This window comes from Carcharhinus amblyrhynchos, chromosome 25 (assembly GCF_965287045.1).
Source record: "Carcharhinus amblyrhynchos chromosome 25, sCarAmb.v2.hapA, whole genome shotgun sequence".
NCBI lineage: Eukaryota > Metazoa > Chordata > Chondrichthyes > Carcharhiniformes > Carcharhinidae > Carcharhinus > Carcharhinus amblyrhynchos.
Window position 1 is genome coordinate 10,645,855 of NC_137348.1, and position 15,102 is coordinate 10,660,956.

Here is a 15,102-nt window from a genome sequence, read left to right on the forward strand (position 1 = left end):
GAGGGGAGGCCCCTTGTTTTTAAATGGTGACCCCCTCCTCCCCCCACCCCCACCACCCAGGCCCAGTTTCACATTCTTCCACAAGGGGAAGTATCATCCCAGCCTCTCCCCATCGGAACTGTACATAATTCAGTCGGATTCTCCCTCGTTCTCCTGAACTCCAATCAGTCAAGGCCTGATCTGCTCCACAAACCTTCGTCCCAGGAATCAGCCTCGTGGATCCTCTTTGAACCACTTCAAATGCAAGAATGTCCTTCCTTCTGTGAGGAGACCAAAACTGTACAGAGTACTCCAGATGTGGCCTCACCAATGCCCTGCATAAGTCAAGCTAAGACTTTCCTACTTTTATACTCCGTTCCCTCCTTGTAACTGACTCTGTGTGGCCAAAATTCCATTTGCCTTCCTGATCACTTGCTACACCCAAGTGCTAACATTTTGGACACCCAGATCCCTCTGTACTTCAGCACTCTGGAGTCTCTCTCTCCACTTAGTGCTGCTTTTTAAATAAAAGCAAATTACTGCGGATGCCGGAATCTGAAACCAAAAGAAAAAATATTGGAAAATCTTAGCAGGTCTGGCAGCATCTGTAAGGAGAGAAAAGAGCTGATGTTTCAAGTCCCGATGACCAGCTTTAATCCAGACATAATTTGATTAGAGGGAGCTCTGACAAAGGATCATCCAGACCTGAAACGTTGGCTCTTTCTCTCTCCACAGATGCTGCCAGACCTGCTGAGATTTTCCAGCATTTTCTGTTCTGCTTTTTAATTCTTCCTGCTGACATTACACTCCATTTGCCATTATTTTTGTCCATTCACTTAACGCAAGCCTGACTTGTGACTAATAAATAAACTTTAAACTTTATTTCCATCCCTTTGCAGCCACTCTCATTTTCCCAGTGCTCAGACTCCCTCCTAAAACAGGAACAGAAGTATCAAATTGGACAGATACGCTCAGTTGCAACCTTGACATCAAATCAGGACTCCGCAAAGGTGCAGAATCCTCGAACCCTACAGCACAGAAGGAGGCCATTCAGCCCATCAAGGCTGCACTGACAACAATCCCACCCTATCCCCATAACCCCACATATTTACGCTGCCAATTCCCCCTGATACTAGCATCAATTTAGCATAGCCGATCAACCTAACCTGCACATCTTTGGACTGTGGGAGGAAACCATAGCACCCGGAGGAAACCCACACAGACTCGGCACAGTCACCCAAAGCTGGAATTGAACCCAGGTCCCTGGTGCTGTGAGGCAGCAGTTCTAACCACCGTGCTGCCATTCTACAGTCAACCCTGCACAACCAGATAGCACAGAAAAAGTCTGCACCAACAATAACTACCACTGAAGTCACACTAATCCCATTTTCCTGCACTTGTCCCACATCCTTGAATGTTCTGATGCTTCAAGTGCTCATTCAAATATTTTTTAAAGGTTTTAAGGTTTCCGGCCTCCACTACCTTCCCAGGCAGTGCATTCCAGATTCCCACCACCCTCTGAGTGGAAAAGCTTTTTCTCAAATCCCCTCTGAATCTCCTGCCTTTCACCCTAAAACTCTGCCCCCTCAACCAAGGGGAATGGCTGCTCCCCACTCACCTTGTCCATACCCCTCATAATCTTATACACCTCAATTATCCTCACTCTCAGCTGGGGTCAGATGCCAATTTCTGTCGAGTGATCCCACAGCGCACGGAGAACCACACTAAACATCCCAGTCCCCTTCATCTCCATCCTGGGATCTGTCCTGTTGCACTGGCAGGTCACTGCCACCAGAGGTAGCTAGAGATCCATATTCTCTAACCTTCTCCCATTGTTGGTCCCTTTGGGATCTTCTTCACACTGTTTACACTGACAGTCTCTTCAATGTATTTTTGCTCCTTTTGAAATAAAGGTGGGGGTGAGAGGGATTGCGAGGCAAAGCAGCCCCTTCCTCCTCCATTTTTACAATGTCAGAATGCAGCATCCAGGCAGAAGCAATGGATAGAAACTTCTGAGTTGGCTCAGGTTATAAACTGAATCACACAAATCAAACAGCCTCCCATTCAATCCCTGGTTACTGCTGAAATAAACTAATCTCGGTGCCTCTGATAAAAGCAGAAAAAGAGATCAGATTCCACCCCCTCGCTCCTGATCTCTCCTAACTGGCATTGGAATATCAAATATATTCTGGATCAAAACTGAACACACAGCCTTCCAGTCAAATAGCCAAACTGTTTACATTAAGCACACCGTCACACACGCACACACACACATACACACAGATACAGAGATACAGACACGTGCACAGAGACACACAAGCACACAGACACAACACACATACACACACAAACGCACAGACACAACACACAGACACACACATGCACAAACACGCACAGAGACACACACACAGACATACAGAGTCACACACACACAGTCACACACACACAAGAGAATCACGCACACACGGGTATACATAGACACACATGCTCACAAATGCACAGAAACCTACATACATATACACACAGGCACACACACAAACACAGATAAAGACACATACAGATACAGACACACACAGATACTGAAATAGCCACAGTCATCCACACCCTGATACAAACACAGATAGTCACATACAGGCAGTGACATAATGTCATAGACGGTTATATACAAATGCAAATAGTTACGTCCGGACAATGATAGCCAGATACAGATATAGACAGTGATATACAGACACAGATCGTCACATATGAATAGCTACATACAACACAAATAGTTACACATACTGCACATACTGCAACAGGCTGTCACATACAGGCAGACAGTTACATACAGGCATGGACTGTCACAGAGACAGGTAGTCACATAGAATCACAACTGGGAGGAAGCAGTGGCATAGTGGTATTGTCACTGGATTAGTAAATCCAGATTCCCAGGATTATTTTCTGGGAACCCGAGTTCAAATCCCACCAAGGTGGATGGTGAAATTTGAATTCAACAAAAAAAAGGAATGAAGAATCTACTGATGACCATGAAACCATTGTCTATTGTTGGAAAAACCCGTCACTAATGTCCTTTAGGAAAGGAAATCTGCCATCCTTTCCTACATGTGATTCCAGAACCAAAGCAACGTGGTTGACTCTTAAAAATGCTCTTTGTTCAGTTCAAGGGCAATTAGGGATGGGCAATAAATGCTGGCCAGCCAGTGATGCCCATGTCCCATGAATGAATTTAAAAATACAGTCACAGGCAGAGACAGACAGTCACAGTCACAGACAGTCACGGACACAGACAGACAAGACACTGTCGCAGTCACAGTCACAGACAGTCACAGTCGCAGACAGTCGCAGACAGTCACAGTCACAGACAGTCACGGACACAAACAGACAAGACACTGTCACAATCACAGTCACAGACACAGACAGTCACAGTCCCAGACAGAGACAGACAGTCACAGTCGCAGACAGAGACAGACAGTCACAGTCGCAGACAGAGACAGACAGTCACAGTCGCAGACAGAGACAGACAGTCACAGTCACAGACTGTCACAGTCACAGACGGAAACAGACAGTCACAGTCACAGACTGTCACAGTCACAGACAGAAACAGACAGTCACAGTCGCAGACAGTCACAGACAGAGACAGTCACAGTCGCAGACAGAGACAGACAGTCACAGTCGCAGACAGAAACAGACAGTCACAGTCACAGACAAGACACTGTCACAGACTGTCACAGTCACAGACAGTCACAGTCGCAGACAGAGACAGACAGTCACAGTCGCAGACAGAGACAGACAGTCACAGTCGCAGACAAAGACAGACAGTCACAGTCGCAGACAGAGACAGTCACAGTCGCAGACAGAGACAGACAGTCACAGTCGCAGACAGAGACAGACAGTCACAGTCGCAGACAGAGACAGACAGTCACAGTCGCAGACAGAGACAGACAGTCACAGTCGCAGACAGTCACAGTCATAGACAAGACACTGTCACAGACTGTCACAGTCATAAGAACATAAGAAATAGGAGCAGGAGTAGGCCATCTAGCCCTTCGAGCCTGCCCCGCCATTCAATAAGATCATGGCTGATCTGTCGTGGCTCAGTTCCACTTTCCCGCCGTAGACAGTCCCAGTCACAGTCACAGACAGACAGTCACAGTCGCAGTCACTCTCAGAGACAGACAGTCACAGACAAGACACTGTCACAGACAGACTGTCGCAGGCAGAGACAGACAGTCACTGTCGCAGGCAGAGACAGACAGTCACAGTCGCAGACACAGACCGTCACTGTCACAGGCAGAGACAGTCACTATCACAGACACAGACAGACAGTCACTGTCATAGGCAGAGACAGTCACTATCACAGACACAGACAGACAGTCACTGTCACAGACACAGGTTGGTGACTGACGAGTTGGGACGCAGTGAGGTATCTGCAGTTTCAGGGCTGGGAAAAGAGCAGGTTATTCCATCAATGAGATAAAAGCGCGAGGAGCCAGTTACCATCACAGCGTGTTGCACCGTCCCTGCTGTTTACCCACTTACCCTGGCAGCTTCGACCATTGGGCATCAGCCGATATCCGGGTGGGCACACACACTGGTAGCTGCCCTGGGTATTCCTGCAATCATGTTGGCAGAAATTCCACGTCTGGCATTCGTTAATATCTGAAACAGAAAATGGCACGCGGACAAATCAGCACAAAGCTGCTCTCACTCCGAGTTCACAGTGAAAGCTCGCTCTCAGCTGCTCACGTTGTTTAACCACACGATGTGGGACATTCCCCGAATAACTGCAATCCAGAAATACTGAGGCCAGAAAGGTGCCAAAGAAATGCAAGTTATTTCCTTAGTGAGTGCAGAGGAGAGAGCGGGACTTAAAAACAATCATTGTCATCGTGTTTGATCCACCTCCTAAACTATAAACCAAAATCCACAACCACATCGTGCGAGGCAACGTCATTCCCTTTTCAAATCTAATTCAGGCTGACATTGCCTGAAGCTGTAGGGGATCCGTGTCGTCTGAGTTTTGAGACGGCACTTTGCAAATTGCTTCAAGATTCTCACAAATGCTCATTGATTATCCGTCACCGGATACAAAAATCCCCGCCAGAAATCAGTGCAGAAAGAGACCATTCAGCCCATCGAGTCTGCACCGACCACAATCCCACTCAGGCCCTATCCCCATAACCCATGCATTTACCCTAGCTAGTCCCCTGACACCAAGGGTCAATCTAGCATGGTCAATTCACCTAACCCGCACATCTTTGGGCTGTGGGAGAAAATAGAAGCACCCGGAGAAAACCCACACAGACACGGGGAGAACATGCAGACTCCGCACAGACAGTCACCCAGTCGGAAATCTTTTAATCAGCTCATAAACATCAGAAGCAATTCGATTAACTCTGTGGTTAAAGGACTATATTTGCTCTCAGTGAGGTATTAGCGTGTGCCAAATTCTGCAAAACACTTTTAATGTCAGAATTAAAACTCCTGAACTGTTGCAGAGCTGCTGTGTGGGACATTGTCACCTCAGGAAGTGGCACTCTCCATTCTTGCTGGTCTATACCAGTTAACCAGCCTTGGTTTATTTATTAGTGTCACAAGTAGGCTTACATTAATACTGCAATAAAATTACTGTGAAAATCCCCTAGTTGCCACACTCTGGCGCCTGTTCGGGTACACTGAGGCAGAATGTAGCACGGCCAGTGCCCCTAACTAAGGACATCTTTCTGACTGTGGGAGGAAACTGGAGCACCTGGAGGAAACCCACACAGAGACGGGGAGAATGTGCAAACTCCGCACAGACAGTGGCCCGAGCTGGGAATCAAACCCGGGTCCCTGGCGCTGTGAGGCAGCAGTGCTAACCACTGTGCCACCATGCTGCTGGTCCAGTTCAGCTTCTGGTTAAAATTAACCCCCAGGATATTGTTGACACTCAGGTCTTGAGTTGCGGAAGCATCCATTGAGAACAACAAGCTATTAAAATGGAATTTCTTGCACCACTCACCTGTACAGACCCCGTTCCTCCTCCTGTAGCCAGTAGGACAAGGCTTCCTGCTGTCCTGCGTCTCGAATTCCCTGTGCATCTTCCAGCCCAGCCAGGTGTAGAAAGGGTTAATCTGGTTGAGGCCAGTCTGCTGTGTGTGACTGAACTGGCCAATGGATACCAGCTGGGGCCTGAAACTGGCAATGGTGCCATTGCTGAGTTTGGGCTTCTCCAGGCCAGCACAGGACCTGGCATCGGCCAGAAGCAGCTTCCCGGGGGGGCACAGGCACTGGTAGCTGCCAGCCAGGTTGCGGCACTGGTAGACACAGGGCTTGGGCACCTGCTGGCACTCATCGATATCTAGTGGCAGGGAGGAGAAGAGAGAGAGAGAGGCATAGGGCACGGTTGGGGTGATTTAGAATATTCATTGGAAACAACAGGAAAACAAGCATCACCCTCACATTTCCAGAAAGTTCTTTGGGAATCGGGAGGCTTCCCTGCTGATTCTGAACTTTGAAGCCAGACAGTTGTAACTGTGCCAATCTGACCCGATACGGGAGGGTGAGACCCTGTGGTTGGTGATTGCTGCCCTGTTTGGGAGGTACAGGCGGCTCAGAGTCCCTGAGGAAGTCAGAGCTCTGGGGAAGGGCAGTCAGGAGTATTTACCAGCACCACGAGCCCACTTACAGAAGCAGCAATGTCACTGGAGTCCTCACTGTTAACATGAATTTCGTTTGACTACCAGACTGTAGATCTATAGATTCCCTACAGTGCAGGAGGAGGACATTCAGCCCATCAAGTCTGCACCAACTTCCCGAAAGAGTATCCCACCCAGGCCCAAACCACTGCCCTGTCCCTGTAACCCCACACATTTACCCTGGCTAATCCCCTAACATCTTTGGACACTAAGGGGCAATTTATCATTGTCAATCCCTCTAACTTACATAACTTTGGACTAAGGGGCAATTTAGCATGGCCAATCCTCCCAACCTCCATGTCTTTGGACTGTGGGAGGAAATGGGAGCACCCAGAGAAAACCCACGCAGATACAGGGAGAATGTGCAAACTCCACACAGACAGTGACCACAGGCTAGAATTGAGCCCCAACAGAGCGGGAATGTCGGTGACACCTTTCTCTTCCACCTGGTTAAAGAATGGTGCAAACTTAACAAGCCAATGGAGTCAGGGGGAGGGGTTGGGGGGGTGCTCCCTGAAGCTTCAATGTTCGATTCTCTCCTTCCCTCCGCCACATTCCCGCCACTTACCCAAACACGGTCTCCCTGTCCCCTGTGACCGATAACCCCGAGGGCAGCTGCAGTAGTAACTCCCAGCCGTGTTCTCGCATTTCTGGTTGTAGCGACATTGATGTTCCCCGGTTTTGCACTCATCGACATCTGTGGAAAGACACAGCACTGAGGGAAGCAGAGGCCGTGGAACTTCCCACCCTCTCCCAACAGACAGGGGGAGGGCAGGGGTCAACAGCCAAGCCCTAGAGGTCAAGGGCAGCGCCTGAGATGCCACGTCACACGAGGTTGATAAACGGTTTAGACTCACCAGCATCCAAATCCTCAAACGCTTCACATGAGCAGTCTCACAACACCAGGTTAAAGTCCAACAGGATTATTTGGAATCACGAGCTTTTGGAGCACTGCTCCTTCACTAGGTGAGTGACCTTGAAGATCACTCACTCGATGAAGGAGCAACGCTCCGAAAGCTCCTGATTCCAAATAAACATGTTGGACTTTAACCTGGTGTTGTGAGACTTCTTACTGTGCACACCCCAGTCCAACGCCGGCATCTCCACCTCATGGCTTAACAAGAAAACAACAAACCCAACGCTCCTTCAAAAAGGCAGGTGAGGAGGAGTGTCTGGAGGGTGAGGAAGGAAGTGGAAAGGTCTAAGGAGGGAATTCCAGAGCTCAGAGTGTAAGCAGCTGGGGATATGGCCACCTATGGCAGGAATGAGGGATATATGGGGAATGGTTGAGATGTCAGACCGAGAGGCTAGCTGGGAGGGTTGATAGAGAATCCCTACAGCACAGAAAGAGGCCATTCAACTCATCGATCCTGCACCGACAACAGTCCTACCCAGGCCTTTTCACTGTAAACTAGTATATTTACCCTGCTGATCTCTCTAACACTAAGGGGCAATACCCAATCTGCACATCCTCAGACTGTGGGAGGAAACCGGAGCACCTGGAAGAAACCCAAGTAGACATGGGGAGAATGTGCAGATTCCACACAGACAGTGATCCGGAATTGAATCCGGGTCCCCAGCACTGTGAGGCAGCAAAGCTAACCATCGTTCTTGTGGGACTGGAGGAGATTGCAGAGACAGGAAGGAAGGGAGGTTTAAAAAATAATGAGGGGCATAAATCAGCTAGATAGTCAATATCTTTTCCCAAAGGTAGGGGAATCTAAAACCAAAGGGCATAGGTTTAAGGCGAGAGGGAAGAGATACAAAAGGATCCAGAGGGGTAACTTTTTCACACAAAGGATGATGAGTGCCTGGAGTGAGTTACCAGATGTAGTAATAGAGGTGGGTATTTTGTCTTTTTAAAAACATTTAGACAGTTACATGGGTAAGATGGGTGTAGAGGGATACGGACCAAATGTAGGCAATTGGGACGAGCTTAGAGGTTCAAAAAAAAAGGCTATTTGGACAAGTTGGGCCAAAGGGCCTGTTTCAATGCTGTAAACCTCTATGACTCTAAATTCTCCTTCACTGTACCCAAACAAGCACCTAGTATGGTGACTACGGGGTTTTCACAATAACTTCATTGCAGTGTTAATGTAAGCCTACTTGTGACTAACTAGTAAGAAAATAAGTTTTGGGAGAAGTTCTCCCAGGAGTTAACACGGACCTGGCTTTCTCCTGCTAGACAGTGGGCTGAGGTACACGCACGAGGTACTTACCACCACAGATGCCACTGGGCAGTCGTGTGGTACCACGTGGGCAGTGTCCGGTGCATTGGTAGCCTCCCTCGGTGTTCTGGCAGTGCTGGTCCGGCCGACACATGTTCATGCTGCACTCATCGACATCTGTGATTGGAGATTGAACACTCAGTGGCTGCTGCAGCTTTAGAAAGAGATTGCTTAAACATGACAAAAGATGTGCAGGTTTGGTGGATTGCCCCATTGCCCCTTAGTGTCCTAAAATGTGTAGGTTGAAGTAATTAAATGTTTGGGTGTTATGGGGAGAGGGTAAGATGCTCAGAGAATTGGTATGACTTGGAAACGGCACAGTAGCACAGTGGTTAGCACTGCTGCCTCACAGCGCCTGGGTTCAATTCCCACCTTGGGTCACTGTCTGTGTGGAGTCTGCACATTGTCTGCGTGGGTTTCCTCCAGGTGCTCCGGTTTCCTCCCACAATCTGGAAGATGTACTGGTTAGGTGTGTTGACCCGAACAGGTGCTGGAGTGTGGTGACTGGGGGAGTTCAACAGTAACTTCATTGCAGTGTTAATAAAGTTAAAGTTTATTTATTAGTCACAAGTAGGCTTACATTCACATAGCAATGAAGTTACTGTGAAAATCCCCTAGTCGACACACTCTGGCACCTGTTCGGATACACTGAGAGAGAATTTAGCATGGCCAATGCACCTAACCAGCACATCTTTGGACTGTGAGAGGAAACCGGAGCACCCAGAGGAAACCCATGCAGACACGGAGAGAATGTGCAAACTCCACACAGACAATGACCCAAGCCAGGAATCGAAATGTAAACGTTATTTGTGACTAATGGGCTGAATGGCCCTCCTCCTGCACTGTAAAGATTTCCTGATGCTGTTCTATGATTCTGTGGCACACGTAACGTCAGCAGGGTAACATTCTCACCTCCTGGTCAGAGGGTTGAGGGTTCAAACTCCACTCCGGAGGCTGGAGCACAGAATCCTCACTGACGCCCTACACAGGGAGTGCTGCACTGCCAGAGGTGCAGGTTTCAGCTGAGCCTCTCACGTGGAGTTCTCACAGTGTCATTTTGAAAATAAGAGCTTCGGTCTCCAGTCCAATATTTACCAACCCCACTGAAATGGCCTCTGGCCAGGGTCAGTTTATGGGAGCTTGCTGCGCACAAACTGGCGGCTGCGACTCCCACATTACAACAATGACTACGCTGGAAAGTAGCACTTGACTGAGGTGGTTTGTGCAAGTCTTTCCTCCTTTTCTCGTAACCATACACTCTCCTTTCTCGATCGACTGTTTCTTCGAGGGATTTTTTGGGGGCGCAGGGAATGAAACATAATTCAGGCAAAGAACAGCCTTCAGCCAATGGGGGAAAGAGAGGGGGTGTTCAGAGTTGGGGAAGGTTTTGGTTGGATTGTTACAGCGGGAATGCTCCTGTCCCCCGGGGAGAAGGGCCAAAGCTCCAGGCCATCGATATAACAGCAGCACCAACAAATCCAACAGGGAATTTTACAACAATTTGTTCACTGGGATGTGGGAGTCACTGGCTGGGCCAGCATTTATGGTCCATCCCTAATCGCCCTTGGTCTGAGTGGCTTGCTAGAGGGTGATTAAGAATGATAGAATCCCTGGGTGCATTAGCCGTGCTAAATTCTCCCTCAGTGTACTCAGTGCTGGAGTGTGGCAACTAGGGGATTTTCACAGTAACTCCATTGCAGTGTTAATGTAAGCCTACTTGTGACACTAATAAATAAACTTCAAAAACTTAAACTTAGTGCAGAAAGAGACCATTTGGCCCATCAAGCCTGCACCAACAACAATCCCACCCAGGCCCTATCCCTGTAATGCCATATATTTACCCTAGCTAGTCCCCCTGACACTAAGGGGCAATTTAGCATGGCCAATCCACCTAATCCGCACATCTTTGGACTGTGGGAGGAAACCGGAGCACCCGGAGGAAACCCACACAGACACAGGGAGAACGTGCAGACTCCACACAGTGACCCAAGCCAGGAATCGAACCAGGTCCCTGGCGCTGTGTGAGGCAGCAGTGCTAACCACTGTGCCGCCATGCTGCCCACAATTAAGAAGAAACTGCAGGGGGAGGACAGGAGAGGGTTGATAAGTGGAGGAGGAGGAAAGGAGAACAGGGATGGGATAGAGGGTCACGGTGATAGATTTAAATGAGGAAGAGGCTGGAGTGGATGATTAACTCCTGGTTGGGCTGAGTGACCTCTCTCTGTGCCCCACAGCCCATGTAATACATCCTCACCCACACACTGCTGGCCCCGGAGCTGGTAGCCGGGCTCACACCCACACCGATAGGTGCCAATGGCATTGAGGCAGCGCTGCAGACACGGAGGGACGGCTAATTCCTCACACTCATTGATATCTGAAAGGCAGAGAGAGAAATCCAGTGAAGAGCAGCTTCAGCCCTCAGCTACTGCTGTTAAAGCCCATTTCTGGTACTTGGCTCAAGGATGGTTTGTATTATATAGGAGGATACAGACTAATATTAGACCACAAGGTTAGTGGAAGTAAAACGCTTGAACTGTTTAATAACACATCCACCCTCCAGCACCAGACTGGCTCGGCAAGCTTCACCCAGCATGGAGCTCGAGACCCGGTCACCCGACCCGTTCTCTTAAAAGGACATGCCCCCAACCTACATAACAGTTTGAGATGGCAGGGGGGTATGACAGGGGGAGGCAGGGGGCTGAGGGGGAGAGGTGGGGGGCTGAGGGGAAAAGCTGGGAGGATGAGGGAGAGAGGCGGGGAATGAGAAGAATGGAGGGATAGGGGTGTGGTAAGGGGCGGGGGGGAGTGTGGGAGAATGGTTGGTAGAGCAGGAGCAGGGAGATGGGTGGGGGCTGCAGGCGTTGAGATAGGAGAGTTGGGAATGCAGGGGAGGGGTAGGAAGGGACTAGGAGCATGGAGGGAAGGGGTGGCAGAAGAACGTGGAAAGGATGGAATAGTTGGGAAGGAGGAGTGTGGGAAGGATGGAGGAGTTGGAAAGGAGGGGGTGAGGGAAGGACGGAGGAGTTGGAAAGGAGGGGGTGAGGGAAGGACGGAGGAGTTGGAAAGGAGGGGGTGAGGGAAGGACGGAGGAGTTGGGAAGGAGGAGGAGTGTGGGAAGGATGGAGGAGTTGGAAAGGAGGGGGTGAGGGAAGGACGGAGGAGTTGGAAAGGAGGGGGTGAGGGAAGGACGGAGGAGTTGGGAAGGAGGAGGAGTGTGGGAAGGATGGAGGAGTTGGAAAGAAGGGGGTGAGGGAAGGACGGAGGAGTTGGGAAGGAGGCGATGAGGGAAGGATAAGGAGAGGAAAAAGGGGATGAGGAGGGGCAGAGGCAGAACAGTCGTTGAGCCACTCCTGATTTCTGTTCATCACTGACAGATTCTCTGAGAAACTGAGTTTGTAAATAGGCCCCAGGCTTCCTGGCATTGACTCATGGCCTCCTTTCACCCAATCGCTTTCCCTCATGGATGAGATTCCTGATTATCTGCACAGTTGTTGGGTCTCACACATTTCCATTACCTTCACAACGAGCTCCATCTGCTGACTGTTTGAAACCAATCCCACACCGTAACAGACAACGAAACGAACCCGCCTCATTCTGACAATCCTGTCCAAAGTGACACGTGTGTGTCCCAAGCTGACATTCATCAACATCTGCCAATGACGGAGAAAAGAGGAGATGATCCAGATGTTAAAATGCAGACAATCTATAGACTCAGCTCAGAACGAGGGGACTCTCTCTGAGGCAAACTCTAACGACAGGGGAAGGATAGTGACAACCTGCACCTTCAGTATCTGGGACAGAGCACTTCACACTTAGTAAAGTTTCACTGTTGTCATCACACTCAGTCTCAACGGATTTTTAAAGTCCATTTGTGGGACATGGCTGTAGCTGGCTGGCCAGCATTTATTGCCCATCCCTAGTCATCCTTAGAGACCAGTTGAGAGTCAACCACATTGCTGTGGCTCGGGAGTCATACGTAGGCCAGACCAGGTAAGGATGGCAGGTTTCCTTCCCTAAAGGACATTAGTGAACCAGGTGGGTTTTTCTGAGACTCTACAATGGTTTCACGGTCATCTTAATTCCAGAATTTTTTTTAATATTAAATTTAAATTTCATCATCCACCTTGGTGGGATTCGAACCCGGGTCTCCAGAACATAACCCTGGTAGCTGGATTACTAATCCAGTGACAATACCACTCTGCCACTGCCTCCTCCCAGTTGTGATTCTATGTGACTGCCTGTGTCTGTGACAATCCATGCCTGTATGTAACTGCCTGCCTGTGTCAGTGTGTGATTGTCTGAGTCTGTGAGACTATTTGTCTTGTATGCAATTACTGGTATGTGACCACCTGTGTCTGTATAATCACTGTCTATATCTGTATCTGATTGTCTGTGTCCATATGTAACTATTGTATATAACTGCCTGTGTCAGTATATCACTGCCTGTGTGTGACTATCTATGATTGTATCAGTGTGTGAATGACTGTGTCTATTTCTATATGTGTATGTGTCTGTTTCTGTATGCGTCTTTATCTGTATATGTGTGTGTGTGTCTCTGTATATGAGTTTAAGTCTCTGTATATGTGAGTGTGTGTCCCGGGTCCCCAGAACATTGACTGAGGTTCTGGATTAATAATCTAGTGATAACACCACTAGACCCATGGATGAATACAGAATGTTGGGGAGCCATTGCGACATCTCTTCTGTTCCTGGTGTAAGGGTATATTTTTCCCTTTTTAGGCAAAGGCCGAATTTTTCATTAACGATAGCAATCCAAGTTGTAAATATCCCTTTAACCTCCACCGCCACAGGATTCACAGATTTTCCCACTGAGCGCCATACTAAAGCCAGTGGCACAAAGGCAGGAAATGCCGCCTGTTGAGATTTTATAATGATATGAAAGCACTAATCACATTGTGGGTTCATTTACTGAGACTAGGCAAATACAAAGTTATACAACAGTATAAAGCTTGAAGATGCATTGGCAGCTGAGCTGTGTGTGTGTGCTCTGCTCTAAGCATAAATGAAACCAAAACTGGGTTCATGTGAACCTTTTAACTTTTAAGTGAACTTCCTTCTGAGTGATGTTATGCTGTGATCCCTTAAAGGCACAGGCTTGTGGTGTGTGCATGAACAGGGAGTTCTTATACAGCGCATCATCCTTCTCTGACCAAATAAGGAAGAGAATGATGGTTCAGAAACAGACCATTCAGCCCAACCTGGTATTTATACTCCACATGAACATTCTCCCATCCTACTTTATCTCCATAGAATCCCTCCAGTGCAGAAGGAAGCCGTTCAGCCCATTGAGTCTGCACAGACCACAATCCCACCCAGACCCTATTCCCGTAATCCTACATATTTACCCTGTTAATCCCCTGACACAAGGGTCAATTTAGCACGGCCAATTTCCCATCCAGCCCACCATGAGAATCTTACACAATTTTTTTTGTTCTTTGGTTAGACTTAGGGTGGAATATAATTTTTAACAAGCTCCCCACCAGCAGTGTTGTTACTTGTATCTGCTCCAACTTGTTAATTAAACTTGTTTCAATCACAAACTTTTGCTTTGGTTAGTGGAAGAAACTCCAGTCCTGCTGCATACCTCCTTTCATTTCAACAGGAGCTGGGAATGGTACATTTACAGCCATTTTTGCCACACCCAGTATTTTACTTGCAGCCTTCACCTTGTGTTAGCTCTTCCTTATCTGTGCTTTTTTAGCGGCTTTTAGCAGGTTGTAATATTTTAGTATTCCTTCTTCAGTAGCTATGGCTTTTCAATACTTCATGACAGTTCCACTCCTGACACCATGTTATGAGTTCAAAGACTACAGTCATTCGAATGTCATGTCTGAATGTAAGATGGCTGCCTGCAGGGAGTCCCTCATGATGTGGAGATGCCAGCACTGGACTGGGATAAACACAGTAAGAATCTCACAACATCAGGTTAAAGTCCAACAGGTTTATTTGGTAGCAAATGCCGCTAACTTTCGGGGTTTGCCCCTTCGTCAGGTGAGTGGGGAGTTCTGATCACAAACAGGGCACATAAAGGCACACACTCATTCTGTAAACTGAGTGTGTGTCTTTATGTGCCCTGTTTGTGATCGAACTCCCCACTCACCTGATGAAGGGGCAAAGCCCTGAAAGCTAGTGGTGTTTGCTACCAGAAAAACCTATTGGACTCTAACCTGGTGTTGTGAGACTTCTTACTGTGGAAG

General features: G+C 48.4%; 1 protein-coding gene across 1 annotated transcript in view; it reads right to left on the reverse strand.

Annotated features, from left to right (window-relative positions):
• The window catches only part of LOC145358107 (hemicentin-1-like), a 359,590-nt gene that overhangs the window by 1,151 nt on the left and 343,337 nt on the right, over window positions 1–15,102 (reverse strand). The window contains exons 94-99 of the mRNA XM_080211781.1: window positions 12,400–12,534; window positions 11,139–11,258; window positions 8,876–9,001; window positions 7,225–7,353; window positions 5,981–6,319; window positions 4,519–4,638 (exon numbers count right to left, since the gene is read on the reverse strand). Coding sequence (XP_080067907.1) covers window positions 4,519–4,638; window positions 5,981–6,319; window positions 7,225–7,353; window positions 8,876–9,001; window positions 11,139–11,258; window positions 12,400–12,534 — 969 coding nt within the window. The remainder of the gene's footprint in view (window positions 1–4,518; window positions 4,639–5,980; window positions 6,320–7,224; window positions 7,354–8,875; window positions 9,002–11,138; window positions 11,259–12,399; window positions 12,535–15,102) is intronic.